We start from the raw sequence: 22,851 nt of genomic DNA, 5'->3' as shown, positions 1-22,851 counted from the left end.
CTCGCTCCCATTCATGAAAATCATAAGGAATACAACAGAAAGTCTACATTTGCCTAGATAATGGAATGTTGAACACTATCTAGGATAAGTCAGAGTACTTAATTGACCTAGTATTTCTCATTTACATTTTCCATATTTCCTTACAACTCAGGAAGGTATTCAACTAAACATTCCCAATGGTTCAACTGTCCAACATCCCCTCTGCCATCTTCAACCTATGTTGATACAACATGGCTGTTATTTATTCCTAAGTGAATGTGACTGAAAGTTCTTTTGATAGCATTGTCATCTTGGTCAATATCTGGAATAGTTCAGAGCAACAATTCAGAACTGATCTACTCCAAACTCATCAACATCTACCTATGACCCCTGGACTTACAAATTCCTATCATGGGGAAAAGCAGCTTGCTGTCTACCTTATCTATGTCATTCCATTTTACACACCTCTATCAGGTCCTGTCTCAGCTTTGTATTGAAAGATAAATAACTATGAACCAGTCACACTCACTGCTGAAGTCTCATCCAGAAGCTGCCTAAAATGCTCTCTCTTTTTTTTTGTAAGGGCCTCAATATGTTCACTGAACAATTTTTCTTTCTCTTCTCTTTCCAGTAATGAAGCAGATTCCCAGCGATGGTCTTTCCTTAGTGATCTCCTGGTATCTGACCATGTAACATCCGAAGAACGGACCTGCAAAATATAAAGCACAAATAAGAAAGAAGCATCTAACAACAGAGTTGCATCTTTAAAACAAAAAGTACAAAGAATTTGTGGCATGAAGAAAATAAAGATTGTTTTTCAATGTTTCTAAAGAGAATGACAATACTGATGGAATCTTTCACAGGTATCCCTCAGTTGATAAAGATTAGAAGTTCAACAGGAAGAAAAGCAAAGCCAAATATTTCACCAAATATTATTGAATCACTTATCAGTAAGCAGCATTGAATCAGATAGTATAAATAAAATAATAAGCAAATGTAAACACAAGGAAATCTGCAGATGCTGGAAATTCAAGCAACACACACAAGACGCTGGTGGAACGCAGCAGACCAGACAGCATCTATAGAGAGAAGCACTGTCGACGTTTTGGGCCGAGACCCTTCATCCTGATGAAGGGTCTCAACCCAAATCGTCAACAGTACTTCTTCCTATAGATGCTGCCTGGCCTGCTACGTTCCACCAGCATTTTGTGTGTGTTGAGCAAATGTAATGTAATGTGTTTCCAGTTTGATGGGGTTACAGCTTGCCACTTGAGAGTTAGTGGATTCTGACAAACTCAAATAAATTTTGTAACATTTAATGTATTCTTCCAAAATATGAAAATTTACAAGAAAACAGAATTTACTGGAAGGTGAGATAGGAAATAAAAGAAATTCAAAACACTGCGAGTCTCAACACAGTTCATTACATCAAGAATATTCAACTCTGATGGAAATTTAAGCTTCTACATCAACATCCGATGAGAGTAATAAATGCACTTAAAATTGATCCTACTTAACTGCTAATGGAAGAACTAAACACAGCTCAATTTCACAGCTAAAAAATTAAATCATTTTGCAAAACTTAATAACTTGAAAATAAGTCCAACATAAATTTCTTCAGACGAAAATGAGCACAGCGAAACTTGTTTCTGAACTCATGGGCTTATTACCATATCGGACAACAAGGCTTTGAAATTCTGAATAGCTTCTTCTCGCTTGTGCTGCTCACGCTCTCTGTCAATTTCCTTGGTCTGCTCTGAGCGAGCTTTCAGAACTTCTCTTTCCCGTTCTCGTAAACTTGCTTCTATTCGTGCTTGGCGCTCCAGCTCCTTCTCCTTATCAGAGTCTATGTGCTATGAGGCAAAGGGGGGATAATAAGGTTACAGTGCTTTTAAAGTAGTTCCATTTTCACAAAAAAATACTCCATGCTTTGCAATACTTCTAAGAAATAATAATGAAAGGCAACTGTTTTCATGAATGACAAGGATTCATTTAAACTTGAAAAGAATGGGTAAGGCAAGATAATACTGTCAACAATTAAGGTTTGAGGTTGGTTAGCACAGAGGTTAAAACAGTAATCACAGGAGTTTTACATGTTCGGATCTGTCTGGCCAATGTTTTTAAGTTATTTCTGAAAATTGTCAGAATCAAGTATATCATCACCGCCATGTGTCATGAAATTTGTTAACTTAGTGAAAATTGTTTATCTATTGCCTGCATTAACACTTGTTAACTCTGTCCAGCACAGGTAAAATTCTACTGGGGCATTGCTGAATGGATAACGTGGCCAAGACATGAATTTGCAAAGGCACACCACACTGGGAGGGTGGTGGTGGCACATCTTCCTACATCAGTGGCAGTTTTGAATAAAACTGGCTTATCAGGTAACATCAGATCAAAAGCCACCTGCAATCCAATGTTGGGGTTACTTGCAGGTCAGGGAGGTTAAGACATTAGTGAGCCAGTTTTAGCATAATCCCATAACAACATAGTCACTTTCTCTCATTTACTCTTCTCAATTTTCTTCTGTCCCCCCCCCCCCCCCCCCCGCTAGTTTTGACAGGTACAGGGTGTGCAAACTTGAAGCATGCTGTGAAGCGGCTCCCATCTCACACAAACATGGAGTGAGCAATGAAGATGAGACCAACACCTGCTCCAAGCAGTCTAACCAATCACCAAAAGACCTTTCATACTTATAACTCCTCAAAGCTCTACCAACTCACCCAAAAACCCAGCAAGGTTGGCAGAACACCCCACTAGAAGTCACCATAACCATCAGCCAAAAGCAAATATAAAAATGTACATATAACTAAAAGCAAATGGCATACTTCAAAAGCTTTTCCTACTTGTGTGCTTTTTATTCTTAAAATAATTTACATCTCGCCACGTTCGAATTACAATTGCCATTTTTTTTACTGTTAAATTTACCAAGGTATTATGAAAACTTGCTAATTGCACACCATCCAAACAGATCATTCTATAGACAAGTAGCAGAAAGGAAATAGGATGCAGAGTGAAATGTTGCAGCTAGAGAGAAAAATAAAGAGAAGGGTACTGATTCTTGCTACTCATCTAGACGTCTGCCAGGAAATCATTCTTCAGTGCTTTCAGAATCTTTTAACAGCAAACCCAACTCGGCCCATAATCATATGCCTTTACTTTGTACAAAGGAATTGCAGCAAAGCCACCTCAAACAGGATACAAACAAGAGAAAATCTGCAGAAGCTGGAAATCAAAGCAATACACACAAAATGCTGTAGAAACTCAGGAAGCCAGGTAGCATCTATGGAAAAGATTTTGGGCCGAGACGTTCATCAGGACTCATGAAATCCTGGTAACGGGTCTCGACTCAAAACGTCAATATGAACAGGATACATTGTTGCAATTAGACATGGGAATAGTATCAACTGCAGCTTCAACTGCATGGGCAAGCTCTGAAACAATCACTGTTTACATAGTTCACTAAAACACCAGAGACTCACTCACTGAGACATCTGAAAGCAACGTTTGGATACTTTTCAATGCACGAAAGCTTACCTTGGCCAATTTCTCCATGTACTGTTTAAAGAAATCCTCCCTCAATCCAGAACTATCCACAGCTTTGTACCGTGAGTCACTCTCAAATTTCTCCTTTACTTTGCTCCAGCGTAACTGACTGTCCAAATGGTGCTCAGATAGCATGTCAAAAAAGTTGCCCTTTATCTGATCAGTTTTGAGTTGTAGGTTAAGGAGTGGATGGGACAGAAATGAAAAAGACATCAAGTCAGAAAGCAGTCATGATTTGGAAATTTTAGTTACCGCTACCTTACTGACTTACCTCACACTGAAGTGAATACAGTCTATACTGAAACTAGCAAAATGTGTCCTCAAGCATGAATAATATATTTTTAAAAATATATTTCTCATATATTTCATCTGCTTTATTTGGGAAGGGAGGCTGGATAGATATTAGAATTTGACATAATTATAAACCTTTGGTCAATTAATAGTCTTGGCAATTTACAATTTGGTTTCAAATTTCTTGTGGGATGGGGTATCTTGTTCATTAATTTCACACCTTTTTAATACATCTTGGTTGTCTTTGTTTCATAGGTCTACATTAAAGAGTAACTGAAGTCACTACACCACTTGCAGCCTCCTTCAACTTGAGCAACGACACAACACAAGGCAAATCAGTGCAACACTAGAATCTAGAGTTGCTGTACCCAGTGCTGGGCCATTTCCTCTGTAGCTCAAGGGAGTGCTTCAGGTAGCAGATGATGACAACAGTTCACACAAAAAGGACAATACCAAGCAGACCAGAATGTCAAGCTGCCAAACCAATGAGCAGTCAGTTTTAACAGGAAGTTTTAAAAGACCCATACCAAATTTCAAATTAAATTTAACAAACTTAATCCAAACCAGTTTTCTCCCTGGACCCAATTTACATACAATCCACTTCCAGAAAGATGAGCCACATAATCAAGGATCAATTTAAATATTTTTGTAAAGCTTTATGTACAAAATTGCTGATGACAATCACAAAATAAGAACAAATCTCTGCAGGTATAAATCCACAACAGTTGGATTTTTTCCAAAAAGTAAAGCAAGATAACCATTTGAATACTATAAAATTAACTGCAGAGTTCAAAGTATTTAAAGGACTTTCAATGCAAAATTAAAACAATAAACACCAAATTGTAATACAGACTACATGGTTTCAGTTACATAAAACTAGCAAGCAAGGAAAATATTAGTGATTTAAATCAAGTGTGTAATTGGTAGACACTTGTGTGAAGCTTGCTGAGTCTATAGTATCATTATGCCTCGTGGTTAAGGTTAAAGATTTACAAGTTTAATTAAATTCCCATTTTAATTCAGCATTTATTCTATTAAAAATATTAAAAAGTGCATGTCATTCAACTAGACACTAACTGCATACTTAAGTTCTCAAGGCTAATTCCTCGAGTTCCTACACATGCAGTTTATAATTGCTTCAAAATGGCACCTAGAACAAAAGTTGCTACTACAGTAATAAAGTAATACTAAAAATTGAATAGGCAAATAAACTGAAATATCATCACCCCATTCAATGCACAGTCGTATTCTAGTGCTTCCTTGCAAATACGTCATTCAAATTAAGGGCTATGTATGTTAGTTAAGGAGATATTCCTTGGCATCCTACACTTTCCACAAAAATGTTATCAATCTGCAGACCCTTAGCACAAATAAAGCTGTCTATTTACTGGAGTTCAGGCCATTATCTAAAATGGTAAAAGAAGTCGCTTCAGGAACAGAGCTTCACTGAAGTTAAGAGGTGAACCAGTTATTAAAAATCATTGCTAAAGCCGCTACACCTAAACATAATGGGAACTCACCACCCAGCACTGTCAGAGATGGAAGAGACAGGTGAGGTGCATTTCACACATTTTGCATCCCACTTTTTAGGATGCTATAAATGGGCAGTGCTTGCCTGATACCAGTGCTGTATTTTTGGTATGGAATGCAGCATTTCAACCCCGGCCCAATCCCATACAGCATGTCCATTTTACAGAGGAATTGAATAGTATGAATATTAATTGATATTAGTTAGTATCGCAATCCAAGTCTCAACAGAAAGGAAAATGATAGTCTATTATTAAGTGGGAACAGGATGGGAAAAATAACAACAGGACTAGGCACTCATTGATTTGTGAAAAGGAAGTTGTATTTGTCAATACTGCTGAGACATATGACCTGAGATACAACTCCAGCAGAACTGTTAATAGTCAGCATAATATACAGTAAATACATAACCAGTGGATGCAATCTACTTTCAGAGAGTCTTCAATTTACATAAGTAAAAAAAAAACAAAGATAAGATGACTGGGGAAATATATAAAGAATGGTTAATGCATGGTTTGTATAAATGTTAGTTTGGTAGGAAAGTTTTCACAAGGTGTGTCACAGGAGCCACGCCTAAATCAATTACTTGGATGAGAGACACCATGTGCAATATATCAAATGTGGGACGAGAGAAAGATGCAGAGGATATAGACAGGTTAAGTGAATTTGCTGAGACAAGGCAGATAGAATATAAAATATGAAGTCTATCAGTTAATTAGAAAAAAGTAGACATGCATAGTAATTTTAAATGGTGAGAAATTGACAGGCAATGTTCAGAAGAACCTGGGTGTCTTCTAATCACTAAAAACATGCATACAAATAAGCAAACAATTACAGTGGCAAACAGTTTATAGAAAGGTGATTTGAATGAAATTAAAAGAACATTATGCAATTAGGAGACATAAGAATGTCTGGAAATCTGGAGCAATCCATATAAAGCAAAGGAAGAAGTCAGCATGTCAGGCTGAGACCCTTAATCAAAACTGAAGGAAGAGAAAGATAGAAAACCTACAGCACAATACAGGCCTTTCAGCCCACAAAGTTGTACCGAACATGTCCCTATGTTAGAAACTACTAGGCTTACCTATAGCCCTCTATTTTACAAAGCTCTGTGTACCTATCTAAAAGCCTGTTAAAAGACTTATTGTATCCACCTCCACCACCATTGCTGGCAGCCCATTCCACACACTCAAGAGAGCAGAAGCCAGAATAAAAGAATAGGGAGGGGGAGGAAAACAAGCTGGCAGATTGCAAGTGTATCCAGGTGACAGGAGAGATAAGTAGGGAGGGGATGGACGGAGGTGGGGCAGAATGGGAATGATGTGAAAAGATAGTGGTGATAAGTGGAAGAGGCAAAGAGCTGAAGGAGGAATCTGATAGGACAGATTAACAGAATAAAGGAAAGATGGGAAAACGGAAAAGTTGAAGGTGATTAGCAGGTCATAAGGGCAGGGAAAAGGAAAAAAGGATTAAGAGGCCACAGGGAAATGAGAGAACAAGATGGGGGTTGGGGGAGTGCAAGATGAGAGGAAACATTATCTGAAGTTGGAGAAATCAATGCTGATATCATCAGGTTGGAGACTACCAAGATGGGATATGAGGTGTTGCTTTTTTATTTGGTGCCTGGCCCCAATGTGGCAGTAGAGGAGACTGTAGATAGACATGTCAGTAGTGGAATGGGAAATTGAATTAAAAATTCTAGCTACTGGGAGATCCTGGCTGTTACAGAGGACTGAGCCTATGTGCTTGACAAAGCAATCCCCTACTCTGTGTCAGATCTCACCATGTACAGGAAGCAGACTGGGAACACCAGATGCAATAAATGACACTGACAGTTTTGAAGGTGAAGTGCTGCCTCACCTGAAAGGACTGAATGGTGATAAGGGAGGTGTAGGGCCAGGTGTAAAATTTAGGGCATTTGAGGTATTTGCCTACTGGGGTATCAGTGAAGAGGGATGTACTGTCAAGGGAGTCACAAAGAGAGCAATTCCTGTGTAAAACAGAAGTGGAGGGATGGGGAAAACGCATCTGGTGATAGAATCCCACTGGAGATATTTGGAGAGCTAATATGTTGGATGCAGAGGGTGGTTGGTGAGGATAAAGAGACCCCTATCCTTGTTATGTCTGAGAGAAAGGAGGTGAATGCAGATAAGCAGGAAATGAAGGAAATATGGATGAAGGCTGCATTGACAGCAGTGGAAAGGAAACACTGTTTTCCAAGAAAAAAAAGGACATCTTTGATGTCCTGGAATGTAAAACCTGAGAACAGATGTGGCAAAGATGAAAGGAACTGAGAGAAGAGAATAGCATCCTCGCAGGTGACAGGGTGGGAAGAGGTGTCATCAAAGTAACTGTGGGAGTCAGTGTATTCCCTAGGAGAAAATACCTGGAATTCTGTATTACAGGACCAGTCTCCCTAGTTAACAAAAGACAATGCACTAGATTAACTCCTTGGTATAGGGCGAGATTGCCCTTTGAGATTAAATAGAAAGGGCCTATACATCTGCCAATGGGTCTTTGAACTGGAATGTTAACCGTTTCTCTCTGTTTTTAGTTCGATTTCCCTTATTTGAAGTGTTTTTTTTAAATTTTCATTCCGTCTATATTCTCTAGAATTAAAGTTTACGTCACTAAAATATACTGATTTCTAGTCTCTACAGGAGATCAAAGGGTTTATGCGGGAATGAATAGGTCCCTGGCTGGAGGGTCTAGATCCTGCAGCCAGTCTCAAATTAATTCGTTGGCTATTCAGTACCAAGATTGGAAGAAATTTCCAAATCCTTGGACAGGGAACTTTTGGAATTCTATGCTAAAGCTGAATTTATCCAAACAAAAAAAATCAATAAAATTTGGATATTAAGGGAAGGGCAAAAGGAGCACACTCTCAAAACAAAGCCATTCATTTTTGTAATTCAAGAACCACCTGTTCTATTGGTGTGCATTAAGGCACGGAGAGACTCAGAAAGCTTCACAACATATTCCTATACCATTAATTTTGTAACTTGTTAAAATTTTAACAGGACTATAAATAGAAACAAGTTAAAATATCTTTACTTTACAAGAGTTAGCAATAAAACAAAAAAGTAAAAGAATGAACACGATCTGGCTCTATCCAGATCTTGCTTTGATTGTTTTGTCTTAACACATTTCTGGGCACAACTTGCACTTCACAAGGAAAAGAACTAAAAAAATGTAAAGTACCAGAGCTGCGGGAGGCTAAAGTCACCACACAGAGAAACACCAATTCTTTCCTCACTAGGGATTCCCATAATACTTTGTCAGTGATTGACAGCTGTCAGACTGAACTGATTGATAGGCCGCACAGCACAAAACTGTAAAGACTATTCTCGTTATAAAACAGAATACATAAAATGGTTACAAAGAGCTTTAGGAAACATCAAAATGCAAAAAATCAACAAGTTACAATTTAAGAAATTTTGAAAATAAACATGCAATTTTCAAATAAAACCATTTACATGTAAAAAATTACTCTTCAATTCAATTCAAATTTAAATTAGGCAAGATTATTTACAATTTTCAAAACCAGTTAACAAATTACCCTCTGAAGAGCATAACCATTATAAGCAACTTCAGTCATGACTTAAAAGCAAATGTAATAAAATGTTAACATTCATATTTTCAGCTTTTATATATTTATGAACAAAATTTACATTAAAGCAGTTACTTAACATCCCTTGTTTGTAAATGTTATAAATGATTAGGCTTCAGAGGCTGAAAAAAATCTCATTCGCACAACACACGGGGACTTCTGGGAAGGCTACAATGTGTTGCTATCATAATGGTATTGATGCCACCTCCCTGCGAAGCTGCCTTGCAGTGGAAGCCACAACCCCAGGGCTCTTGACACCACAGCCACATGACATTCAAATCTCATTAATTTTGAATACACGACCTTTATTTCTGATGCATGCTCATTTACACTGGATTTTTTTCCCCTCAAAGGCTGCCAGGAAGCCCAAACATAAAAGTGCAGTCTGAAATATACAAGGACTCATTAAAAATGAAATTTCAGTGTGCTTGGTTTCTGCTGGGAGGGTCTGGCATCCCTTACAATCACACTCTCACCATTCACACCACTGGAACTACAATTACCCTACCTTCTCTGTACGACTCTTCGAGTCTTCTTTCTCACGCTTCCTCATGCTGGTAATAAATTCGATAAATATGCTTTCCCGATCCTTCATCTTCTCAATGGCCTTAAATCGGGAGTCTTTGCCAAATTTAGAAGCAAAGTCACTGAACGTGGATCTAGGAACAAAATTTGCTCAAAGGATTCAGACATATGAGGACTGAAATGAGTGCATTACAGCAAAAGGAAAAGGTTAAATGTATGAATGTGAAAATAACAGCACAGCTTCATGCCAACTATTTAGTATTTCTGCTCTGCATGTTTTAGTACCTATTTTAAATACCAATATTTTTGCATTTAAATCCTTCTGGATCATTGATCAGACACATCTTGAAAGTTAATTCAGCTTTCTTTTTAATTGGCCAATCTTAAATTCTAGATTTATGCTTATATATGATAATGCTCCTGTCACGTCTTTTTAGTATTTTGTTTGATAAAACGGCTACAGAAGTGAAAGGTCTTGCTATCACTCCACAATAAAGTTCATTGTCTACATTGGCACGATAATTTCTACTGAATTATCTACGGTATCAAAGATCCAATGACAAGCATCTGAACTCTGGACAGTTCCTCCCTTCACTTAGCAATATACCAAGGCCAAATGCAGCAGCACAAATGCTTCCTTGAATGGGATTGCTCACATGGCAATAAATTAAGAACAAGAACTTGGTTATCACTTGTAATCCAAGTATATCCAAGGTGCGAAAGGACTTGGGAGTGCTCATCCAGGATTCCCTAAAGGTCAATTTACATGTTAAGTTGGTGGTGAGGAAGGTAAATATGATGTTAGCACTTATTTCAAAGGACTAGAATATAAAAGCAAGGATATAATGTTGAGGCTTTATAAAGTGCTGGTGAGGCCGCACTTGCAGTACTGTGAACAGTTTTGGATACTTTAGGGGAAGAAAGGATGTGCTGACACTGGAGAGGATTCAAAGAAGGTTCACAAAAATAATTCTGGGATTGAAAGGCTTGTCATATAAAGAGCATTTGATGGCTCTGGGCCTGTCCTGACTGGAATTTAGAAGAATGAGTGATGACCTCATTGAAACCTATTGAATGTTGAAAGGCTTCAATGGATGTGGAGAGGGTGTTTCCTATGACTAGAGGACACAGCTTCAAAATAGAGGGATGCCCTATTCAAAAATAGGAGAGGAAGAATTTCTTTAGCCAGAGAGTGGTGAATCTGTGGAATTCATGCCACAGGCAGCTGAGAAAGCCAAGTCATTGGGTAGCTTAAGTCCGAAGTTGATAGATTCTTCATTAGTCAGGGCATGAAGGGACATGGGGTGAACGCAAGAGATTGGGGTTGCGAGAGAACTGGATCAGCCATGATAACATGGCTGATTTATTATCCCTCTCAACCCCATTTCCTTCCTTCTCCTCAGTAACCAACTAAACAAGAACCTATCAATCGCCACTTTAAATATACTCAATGAATTCAACTGATTAGCTGTAATCTGCTGAAACAAATTCCTTCTCATCTCTGTTCTAAAGGGACATCCTTCTATCTGAGACTGTGCCATCTAATCAAAGAACCTCCCACTACAGGTAACATCCTTTCCATGTGCACTCTATCTAGGCCTTTCACTGTCACTGAGCGGCAAGTTTTTCAAGTGTTTCTTCCTCAGAAATTTTTTTTAATGGTTATGATAAACCATTTGAAGCTGAACACACATAAAATTTCAGACTACTTGTATCACATAGGAATTTGGAGAAACAAAAGAAATTAACATCTATTGAATATAATGCGTTTTACTGCATAATGGTGCTGACACTTTGCAATAGTTCAACTAAGCTAAAAATGTTTTTGTTGATGATTTTCATTTGTACTCAGTATCTGAGCCTTCTTGCTTAACTATCCAAAAATAATCAAGCCAGCATTAATAGATCCCAGTTACTCTGATACCATTTCTCCATGACAATGTCCTGGTGAACTCTTTCATCATGCTAGTCATTGACAATGTCAGGATTTGCAGGGAAGAAGTCTAAATGGAAATGCAGAAAATGAACTTTTAGTAACATGTTGCACTTCATTGTTTTGTATGTTTGAAGCATGTTATTAACCAGCTGCATGTAGTTTAGTGCTCAGTAATTAGCAGGAAAATTTTCAAAAACATCCTTGAACGCCTTTCATGCAATTTTCTCCAGTCCCACAAGAAGTTCTTCGAATTACATATCATTGATGACCTGTGATTTGTGGACCAACAAAAAGACCTTTCTTAATCTTGGCATCAGTTACTCTGGGGAACATCTGCCTCAAATATTGAAATTGTTTATGTAAGTTTTTGTGCTTGATGACAGCAGATTCCATCCTTGCAGACTTGAACTCAGTAATTCTGCTTGACAAACCCAAGTCTCTGACCAGGTCATTGATTTCAGTTATCAGATAAGGCTCATACAACATAAAGGATTCAAAATCTGTATCTGTATCAGTGACATTTTCCATTCCTAGCTCGTGCATCTCCATCTGTCTCTTCTGGGCTCCACGCCTCTGGTGGCTTCAGTATCGGAAGACTATTGTCATGTGCCACAAGTCTAATGGCTGAAGGGAGATTGGGGTATCACAAGATCCTTCTGCTCTCGCTATATCATCAGGACAACGAATGGCACTGACTTCTGAGTATCTCTGAGCCAAGCCCTAAGATTGACAGTGCACATTGCACAATAAATGTGAGGAGCCACGCTCAAGTCTTTGTGATTTAAGCGTATACTCGCCACAAATATAACAAAATTTCTTTGAACTTATAGTCCTTTAACATCTTTGGACTATTTTTACTGTGCCCATGGTCCGTTTTTTTAAAAATCAATTATGCTATTGTTTGCACTGTTGTAACTATGTGGTTTTGTGCAGGTCTTGTAGCTTTAGTTTTTGGTCTTGTTTTGTCTGGTGGATTTGGAGCTCCTTTCCGGGGAGCGCGCTAAGACGGCAGCACGATATTAATACACAGCAGCCTCTCCGGACTCTGGATTGGGGATTGCCAAACGTTATGTGGATTTTCTGGTGTAGTCTGTTTTGTCATATGCTTTTGTGATATCATTCTGGAGGAACGTTGTCTCATTTTTTAACCGCATTGCCTTTGTGGTTTCTAAATGATAATAAACTGAATCTGAAAAATTATCATGGCTGTTGCAACTTTGGCGAGACATTTTTCTATCACAAATACATGTGGAAATAGGTAGAGCAAGTGCAATGTGATAGCAAAACAATATACATGCAAACTCAATGCATAGAACAGTGAGTGTGTGATGCTTTTATTGGCTTTCTAAAACCTATCCTGATATGTAGCATCTGCCCTGACTAAGCATGCCCAGACATGCCCAGACAAGTTAGAAAACTTTTCAGCTTACATTGTGGGGAACCATTTTAATTGATTTGAATTATGAATTAAAATAGCTATATAGACAATTACAAAAAACTGTGTGCATGATTGGGAAGTTTCATGGTGATTTTCATGATTAGCAGTTCAAAATCCAAAAGATACACCCAGAAGTATTCAGGAGGCAAAACTTTTGTTGTCCAGTATATTCAATAGGTTTCAATAAGATCCACACCTCAGTCTCCTAAACTCCAGTGAGTACAGGCCCAGAGTCATCAAATGACTAACCTTTTCATTCACAGGATTATCCCTATGAACCCCCTCTGAGCTCTCTCCAATGACAGCATAACCTTTCTTAAACAAGGGGCCCAAATTTGTTCAAATAGTCCAAGTGTGGATCAATGCCTTATAAAACCTCAGCATTGCATCCTTGCTTTATATTCTAGTCCTCTCAAAATGAATGCTAACAGTGCATTGGCCCAACCTTTAAATAAACCTTTAGGAAATCCTGAACAAGGACTCCGAAGTCCCTCTGCACCTTTGATTACTGAATTTTCTATGTTTAGCAAATAGTTTACACCTTTATACCTTCTACCAAACTACACAGCCATATACTTCTGTACACTGCATTCCATCTGCCACTTCTTTGACCATTCTCATAATCTGGCTAAATCCTTCTGCAGACTGCCTGTTTCCTCAACACTGCCTGTACCTCCATCTATCTTTGTATCATGCACATATTTGGCCACATAGCCATCAATTCCATCATCCAAATCATTGACATATAACGTGAAAAGAAGCGGCCCCAACACCATCCCTGCAGGACACCACCATTACTCATTGGCGGACAACAAAAACCAAGTCTCCCTTTATTCCCACTCTTGTGCTTCTGCCAATTTGGTCATTCTTTCTCCGTACTAGCACAATATTTAGCAGCCTCATGTGCAGTACTTTGTCAAAGGCCTGAGAGCCATGTAAACAACATCCACTGACACAGCTTTGTCTATCCTGCCTGTTAATTCCTCAGATTTGTCAGGCAATGTTTCCCTTTAAGGAAAAAATACTGACTTTGGCCTATTTTATCATGTGCCTCCAAGTACCCTGAAACCTCATTCTTAATAATGGACTCCAACATCTTCCCAACCACTGAAGTCAGACTAACTGGCCTACAATATACTTTCTTCTGCCTCCCTCCATCCTGAAAGAGCAGAGCAACATTTACAATTTTCCACTCCTCCAGAGACATTCCAGATCTAGTAATTGTTGAAAGATCACTACCAATGCCTCTACAATCTCTTCAGCACCCTCTTTCAGGTCTGCATCTTCAGACATTTCAGCTTCCCAAGCACCTTCTCCTTAGTAATAGCAAGAACACTCACTTCTAAAAGTTCAAAATAAAATTTATCAGAATGTATACATACCACATACAACCCTAAAATTCTTTTGCTGTGAGCAGTCTTAGCAAATCTACAGAACAGTAACTATAAAGAGAATCAATGAACAAACTGTGTAAATGCAAATATAAATAAATGGCAATAAATAATAAGAGCATGAAATAACAAGATATAGAGTCCTTAAGTGAGACCATCCGCTGTGGGAACACCAGAAATAAAGTGAGTGTAGTTATCCCCTCTTGTTCAAGGGCTTGATGGTTGAGGGGTAGTAACCGTTCTTGAACCTGTCCTGATGCCATACTGCTGGTGTCTTCCACAGTGAAAAATGATACAAAATACTTGCTGAATTTTTCTGCCATTTCTTTGCCCTCCATTATTACCTCTCCAGAGTTATTTTCCAGCAGTCCAATGTCTACTCTTTTGTTTTTTTCCCCCCTCTTATGTTATCAGCCAGTTTACCTTCATAATTTATCTTTTCTCTTAGCCTTCTGCTGGTCTTTAAAAGCTTCCCCATCCTCTAACTTATCACTATTTTTTGCTCGAGTATATGCTCTCTCTTTGGCTTTTATGTTGCTTTGACTTTTGTCAGATACAGTTGTGCCATCCTGCCTTTAAAATATTTCTTCATTGGGAAGTATCTACCCGGTACCATTCAACTTGCTTCCAGAAACTCCAGCCACTGAAGCTCTGTCATCCTCCTTGCTGGTGTTCCCTTCCAATCAATGTCAGCCGGCTCCTTTCTCATGCCTTTGCAGTTCCCTTTACTTCATTATAATACTGATACATCTGACTTTAGCTTCTCCCTCTCAAATTGCAGGATGAATTGTATCATATTATGATCAATGGCGCCTAAGGGTTCCTTTTACCTTATATTCTCTAATAAATTCTAGTCCGCTGTACGATACCCAATCCAGAATAGCTGATCCCCTAGTGGGCTCAACCATGTGTGGTTCTAAAAAGCCATCTTCATAGGCATTCTAGTAATTTCCCCTCTTGGGATTCAGCATCAAATCAACCTGATTTTCTCAATCTACGTGCATTTTGAAATCCCCCATTAGTTTCTTAGATCTCCCCTAAGAAAGAATGTTTGGCATTGGAGAGGCCCTAGATGAGGTTCACAATAATGATCCCAGAAACATATAGGCTAATGTATGAGTGTCAGATGACTCTGAGATTGTATTCATTGGCGTTTATTAGAATGGCAGATTTCACTGAAACCCACTGGACACTGAAAGGCCTAGATAGAGTGGATGTAGAGAAGGTAAGTGGTGATGGAGTCTATGACCAGAGGACAAAGCCTCAGTATACAAGGATTAGAACAGATGAGAAGGAATTTCTTTAGCCAGAGGGTGGCAAATCTGTGGAATTCACTGCCACAGAAGGTTGGGGGAAGTTAAGCATTGGGCATATTTAAAGCACAGATTGACAAGTTCTTGATTAGTAAGGGTATCAAAAGGTACAGAGAGAAAGCAATGGAATGGGGTTGAGAGGGATAATAAATCAGCCATGACAGAATGGCACAGCAGACTCAAAGTGGTTGAATGGCCTAATTCTGCTCCTGTCTTATAGTCGTATGCCTTTATGGTCTTCTGATATCCCTGACAGTTCTGGGCTTGGAATTACACCTAAAAATACAACCACCATTAAAATAATAAAATACTAACAATCTGAAGTAAGAAAAAAAATTAAAGAGCAAGAGCAGTGTCCAACCTGGCAAAGGATTTATGCGCAGATTCCTCAGCAAGAACAATGTCAGAAATTTGCTTAATATTGTTGGACTCCATATGGGATTTATGGATGGAACTCATTGAGAAGAGAGGCCTGCTGGAATCTGTCACCAAGTTTGGGACTTCTGTATTTTGATAGGCTGAAAGTCTGAAACTTGATTGCACTTACCAGCAACAATTACCCCATTACAAATCAAATCATTCAGCTACAATCAAAGCAACATGAACAGTACCCATCAAGGTTTTTGGGGGAGGGGATGGTGGTGAAATAACAAATCTGGAGCAAGTCTATCTGAGACCACCTCATGAATGGAAGCGATAATGTCAGAACCTTGTTCGATAGCAATCGCAATGAATAGATTGTGGAAAGTAGCTAAAGATAGTTAAACCATTTCCTAATTACCAGACACCAAATAAAAATTAAGTCTATACTTAAAAAGTAATCTGCAAATTTCCAGAGTCCTTCAGGACTCATCGCATAAACACATCGCATGAAGGCTAACAATAAGATACAAGGAGTTCTCCAGTTGTGTATTTTTTTAAAAAGGAAAGGAAAACTGTTGTCCTTACCTGATCTTATCAAGTTAAAGTTCCAGATCAGCAGAATGTGGCCAACTGAGAGTTCTGACAAGAACAATTAGGAATGAGCATGAGGTACCAGAGCTGGCAGCATAACTCACAGGACACTTACCTGGGAGTTAACTTTGCATCCTCCAGTAATTTTTTGAAATCTTCCTTTGATTGCTGCAGCTTGTTTTTCTTTTCTTTTCGCTCTTCTTCAGCTCTTGTTTTCACATACTGGTCAAAAACCTGTTGCATCACCAAAACATTAAATTTCAGATATTTAACTTAAGTATAAACTGGAATGATTAAAAGCTGGAATGATGCCCATTTCCTTTTCACGGAAATTCAATACCTTCAGACTAATTCAAACTTGTTGCTCAACAGTGATCAGATTTTAAGGATTGGAGTTTAGAAGAATGGGTGTTAGGGGAGGGTGGGGATAAGAATCTCATTGAAAGGCTTGGGTACAGTGGATGTGGAGAGGATGTTTCCAATACTGGGACAAACTAGGGCCAGAGGACACAGCTTCAGAATAGAATAATGCCCCTTTTGGAAGAGATTGAGGAGAAATTTTGTTAGCCAAAGGTGGCGGACCTGTGGAATTCATTACCACAGAGGCCAAGTCATTGGGCATATTTAAAGCAGAGGCTGATACAGGTTCTTGATTAGAGTGTTAAAGATTACAGGGTGAAGGCTGGAGAATGGGTTTGGGAAGGAAAATTAATCAGCCATGATTGAATCAAGGAGCAGACTTACTTGATGGACTCATTGGCCTAATTCTGCTCCTGTTTTATGGTCTTATGGAATACAATGTAGCTGTACTTGTAGTACAATACTAGACAATCTCTCAACACATAAGTGAGAAGCTTTAAGTAATATCAACATTCTGAAATTGAGATTTCCACTTTAGCAGCCTGTGCAAACATCAAATACAAATTGGACAAACATGGCACAGTTACAATGGTAAACCATCTCAAGATATTTCATTGGAGGGCAGGTGATCAGGAACCATGGATAATGATTTTCTCTCTACACCAAGGTACTGACGTTAAAGATTATACGCTACCTTTTGCCATGATATAAAATAGTGGTCACCAACCTTTATAAGCCCAAGATCCCCTACGTCGGCCTTAGTAAAAGGCAAGATCGACCCCAGATCAATTAGTTACACGCATGCGCACCGGGGCAGAAAAGACAGGGGGGGGTGGGGGGGGGGGGGTAGTATGGTGTTAAACATGACGGGAATACAGCGATACTCAAAGCAGGTTCCTTATGTCCAGTCTATTCCACAATTTATTTTTCGCGGCTCTCCGCACTTAGCATCTATCACGCGCTGCTCACGTTTTTTTCTGCTGAAAAATCTCAACGGGTTTGTCTTTAAGTACTGGGTGCTTGGACTCAGGGTACCGAAGCAGTTTTGAGGGCTTCATTGCCTCATTAGACAGCCCCCCGGCCCGAACTCCAGCCTCCCGCCCACCCACCACCTTGGCCAGGTGCGGTTGGTCGTGGGTCAGGTGAGAGGACAAGGTCAGAGCCGGACGTCCCCATGCCAGGGCCGCGGCGGTCACAGAGAGAGAGAGAGAGAGAGAGCGACCGAGCGAGGAGTGCGACAGGACTCGCGCCCGGCCCCCTTGTAGGATCTATCGGCTGACAAAAGTTTGTTTCAGTAGATCGCAGCAAGGTAGCTGCTCTGATACTTATGAAATGCTCAGCCCGAATTAGGTTGTCTGCGAATATTTTAGCACCGGGTTCCCCATGAACATTTGGTGTGTTAAACAGGTTTAGAGGCAGCGCTCCAGGCCAGTAGCGACAGCACTTCCCGCCGGCCGCCCGAGGCCAACCGGTGATCCCTGGCACAAGGGTATCACTGCGTTTAGGCGACTGATGACCTCGCATGGGTTCAAGTTCAACAGTGGGCGTGACAGGGAATGAGGAAAGGTGCAGCTAAATCATATCGTTTCCTCGCAGTCCAGTGGGTGGGGACCAATGAAGTACACTGTGTAGAGCGGGGGAGCTACACGTATGCACACTGGACAGAAAGAACAGAACTAAAACACCGCAACCCGGAAACAATCTCTCAACAGTATTTGTGTATTTATTTTTCTTTTTTTTCAGGATCTACTGGGAAAGTCTCAAAGATCGACTAGTCGATCACGATCGACGGGTTGGTGACCACTAATATAAAACATACTCAAGGATATTACAGGTGAGGTTCAGAGGCAGAGGCAAAGGAAGCAAGTTCAGATATTGTGGAGCTAAAAGTGTGACTAGTTGAGGTGCAGAATGTAGTTTGATGCAATTAAAACAAAAGCAAAGAACTGATTTGTAAGATTAAGTGAAGACCATAATATTTCATTTAAAAATTTGAAAAACGGATCCTCACGCTTACCCCGTCCAACTTCACCTGCCCATTGAAGAATATTCTATCATAGTATAGAAGAAAGGTACAACAGATAAAGCAATGGTAATCGTCAAGAGCACTGACAGTAATTCCCAAAACCAGGACATTCCCCATGTCAGCCACATTCCCTTAATCAGAATAATCTGAATCTGCTTCTGCCTGTTAGATGGTGAGTTTAGATGACTACTGTGTGCAAAACATTTTCTTGTCACCCTGGCTCATTTTCCACATATCTTAAAAATGTGTTTTGCTAGATCTTGACCAGTCAGCAATGACAGCAGCTCCTTTTTTCACTTCTCTGCCTCCCAGCTGCTGTCACTATTTCCAATCTTCCCTCCTCCATCTGCCTTTCAAGCCTCTCACCTGAATCCATTTATTACTTTTGCTCCACTCTTTCCCATCACCTCTATACTGGCTATCTGTCCTTTATCTTTTAGTCTAGATGACAGAAATAGTGGCAGTACCATTTCTCTCCACAGATGTTGCCAGACCAGCAGAATTCATTTTCAGTCCTTTTGCAAAGGGTTGCTGTCATGCTGGAAATAGAATGGGGCTTACCTGTAATTTAGTCTATGATTCTTTTATTATTTATTAGTGCTTTAAATAAGATACAGATTCATTTATTGATCACATGTACACCAAAAAAAGACGAAATGTGTCACTTATGTTAACAACCAAGAATGTGCCCGGGGCAGCCTGCAAGTATCACAACATATTATGATGCCAACATAGCCTCCCCACAATATTAAGCAAAACAATAGGCAGCAACAAAAGAACAACAGCATCAAAACAACAAAAAAAAAGCACCTATCCTCCATTCTACACACTGCCTCCAGCGTACTCACAGTCACAGGGCTTTGGAAATTCGGCCATTGACAGTTGGACTCCCCAACAGTCTTCAATCTTCAGTATCAACTACAGGATTCACAAATGACAAGCCCCAAACTTCAGGATTCAGTCTCCATTCTTCCCAACTTGGTGACAGAGTGTTAACCAGCCTTCATGCCTCCTGCCCGCAGTGACCTCAAATCCTGGGGCCCACTGACCTGGGGGTACTATGGTGCCACCAGCACTCATCCTAGCTGGTCTTTGCCCACAGGTCTTGCTGGCCCAACATCAATCAATGGATATCCTTCAAATGCAGAGTGCTGAGCACAGCAGAAGGCTAGATTCTGGCCTGATCTCTAACTTCCCCCACATCCCTGTCCATAAACTCTAATCTGAACTCTAACTCCCTCCAAAACCATCCGTACAAACCTAAAAAAACACCAAATCTAAGCTACAACCTCAATGGAGACTGCAGCTCAGTGCCATCTTGACTGGAAATAGTTTTATTTATATATACATTAAATAAATCTATATTTACAGTATTTTAGCATTCCTAATGGTTCTAACTGGCCAACTCTCAAAGACCAAAGATAAGGAAGTAAGCCAAAGAAAATGGTGCCCAACACCTAGATGGTGCTTGGAACCAACTTTGTTTTACCTGTTGGAAATCAAATGTGACGTACCATCAAGATTTTAGAGGATCACTAATACCTGTAAACTGAACCACAGCAAAATCCAGCGTAGACTTTTAAGGAAATATGGCAGAATGCAGGGGAAGAATACATCAACAAAGATTACTAATTCACTGGTATTTTTCTGCCCCAGCATTTTACTATTATTCATCTGCAGATAATCTCCTCTAACCCAATCAGTGTAGTCCTTTTTACCTGTTTTCTCTCCTTGGGATTAAGAAGGAGATATCTTGGATCAAAAACAATCTTGTGAAGTTCCTTTTCCCATGTAGAAAATGCTGAGACCTATAAAAAGAGAAAACACAAAGAATGACTAAGCTAAATCCATCCAAATCTGAAGTGTTGCTGATTAGCAAAGAGGTAATTGCTTGTAAACCAGTTCTAAATTCTAATGCTTATTCCAATACATTTCTTCTGCCAAACAAAGCCATAACATCAAAGTCCACTCAATGTCCAGGTACAGCTAAAGAAGGAAATACCTATTGACATATTAACATGTTCCAATAAAGCAGGTATTCTCCATGTTTTATTTTGTATGAAATGATTTTACTCCATTTAATTGGGTTTTATCAGGGTAAATGCCTGTAAAAAGCAATAGCAATGGCTTTTGCTCGCTGTTCCTGTACCACTGCCACAAGCAGTGATCATGTCTACCTAGATCCAGTGTCAGAGTGACAATAATGACTTGTATGGTCAAGTATGATGCTCACTTTCAAGGATCTGTTGAATGAAGCACCAGAGGATTGTTTGAGCCTGGGGGACAATACTGTACTGAACAGTCTGGGAAAACAGACTAGGAGTGGATGTTGGATTTGTTTCCTTTCCTTTGATGATGATCAAACAAGCAAATCCAACTTAAGATTGATTGATCCATCCCCACTATTTTACCTGAAATTACTACACCACACATCTCTATTAGATATAACAAAAAACAGTGGGATGCTGACGATTTTTCCACTAATTAGCCTTGAAACTCACTAAACAATTAAGATATCAGTCAACTAGTTTCTCATTAAAAGATCCACTACCGGGTGACATTTAAGATGACCACAACAGGAGTTCTGACAAAATGAAAGCCTTGAAGTTTAATCTTTTGATTGTAACCACTATTAATTTAGATTCTATGACATAAATAAAAAGATGTTGTTATTTTTCCAGACGTAGATTAGGTGACGTTCAATCACACCATGGAACATTTAAAAATGCAAGATGTTAGGAAAATATGGAGAGGAATTAATAGATCGAATTTAAAAAATGTAGCATCAGGTGCGCAACACAAGGGGAAAAAAAGAACTGTGTTGTGTCTTGCTTTAAGAAAGAAAATAGCATTAAAAAACATTGGGAATGTACTTGCATAATGACAGCTGAACTGGATAACTTCAGTTAATGTCCAAGAATAAGGAAATCCTTTTTGTTTGTGATTACTGACACAAATTCATAAAACTATTTTTTTTATTTATGCAGAGGAAAAGTCACAAAGGACACAAACAAATCAATGAGATTAGTTGTCTGTACCTCCCTTAATCACAGGATTCTGCAGAGTGGTGCGGACAGCCCAGCACATCTGTAGTTGTGAGCTTCGCATGATTCATGACATTTACAAAGACGGGTATGAGAATAGGGCCCAAAGGATCAATGGGGGCCTGAGTCACCCCAACCACAATCTATTCCAGCTGCTACCATCTGGAAAATGGTACCGCAGCATAAAAGCTAGGACCAACAGGCTCCAGGACAGCTTCTTCCACCAGGCCAGTACACTGATTAACTCATGCTGATTTGAGTGTATTTCTATGTTACATTGACTGTCCTATTTATTATAAAATGTTATGAATTACTATGATTGCACATTGTACATTTAGATGGAGACGTAACATAAAGATTTTTACTCCTCATGTATGTGAAGGATTTAAGAAATAAAGTCAATTCAAACTCTTATTAAATAGAGATTATTAAATTGGAGATTAAATAGAGATACTACAAGATTATGAGAGGCATAGATAGGGTGGATAGTCAATACCTGTTTCCCAAGGCACCAATAGCAAACACCAGAGGGCATATGTACAAAATTAAGGGAGGGAAGTTCAGGGAAGACATCGGGGTAAGTTTTGTTTTTTTACACACAGAGGGTTATGAGTGCCTGGAATGACTTGTCAGGGATGGTGGTGGAGGCTAAAACATTACAGGTATTTAAGAGCCTCTTGGACAAGCACATGGATGAAAGAAAAATGGAGGGTAATATGGTAGTGTGGGTATAGTATTTTTTAAAGGATTATATGGGTCAGCACAACATGGAGGGCTGAAGGGCCTGTACTGTGCTGTAGTGTTCTATGGTTCTATTACAGGATGAAACTTTAGTTTTAGTTGAGGATGCAGCAGCAGTCTGGGCCCTTTGAGAAAGTTGAAAAGTTGGCTGAAGCACAAGCTCTCTGCAA

General features: G+C 39.3%; 1 protein-coding gene across 8 annotated transcripts in view; it reads right to left on the bottom strand.

The window, feature by feature from the left end:
* Nucleotides 1–22,851, bottom strand: part of LOC140739521 (transcription elongation regulator 1-like) — a 114,828-nt gene that overhangs the window by 8,864 nt on the left and 83,113 nt on the right. For all 8 annotated transcript variants that reach the window (XM_073067897.1, XM_073067896.1, XM_073067900.1 and 5 more), the window contains 6 exons: nucleotides 20,615–20,704; nucleotides 16,626–16,744; nucleotides 9,462–9,612; nucleotides 3,517–3,681; nucleotides 1,650–1,832; nucleotides 509–688 (listed from right to left, as the gene is read on the bottom strand). In XM_073067897.1, the coding sequence (XP_072923998.1) occupies nucleotides 509–688; nucleotides 1,650–1,832; nucleotides 3,517–3,681; nucleotides 9,462–9,612; nucleotides 16,626–16,744; nucleotides 20,615–20,704 (888 nt within the window). The remainder of the gene's footprint in view (nucleotides 1–508; nucleotides 689–1,649; nucleotides 1,833–3,516; nucleotides 3,682–9,461; nucleotides 9,613–16,625; nucleotides 16,745–20,614; nucleotides 20,705–22,851) is intronic.

Source organism: Hemitrygon akajei, chromosome 15 (genome assembly GCF_048418815.1).
Source record: "Hemitrygon akajei chromosome 15, sHemAka1.3, whole genome shotgun sequence".
NCBI classification, from domain to species: Eukaryota; Metazoa; Chordata; class Chondrichthyes; order Myliobatiformes; family Dasyatidae; genus Hemitrygon; species Hemitrygon akajei.
This window is presented reverse-complemented; position numbering and strand designations above follow the sequence as displayed.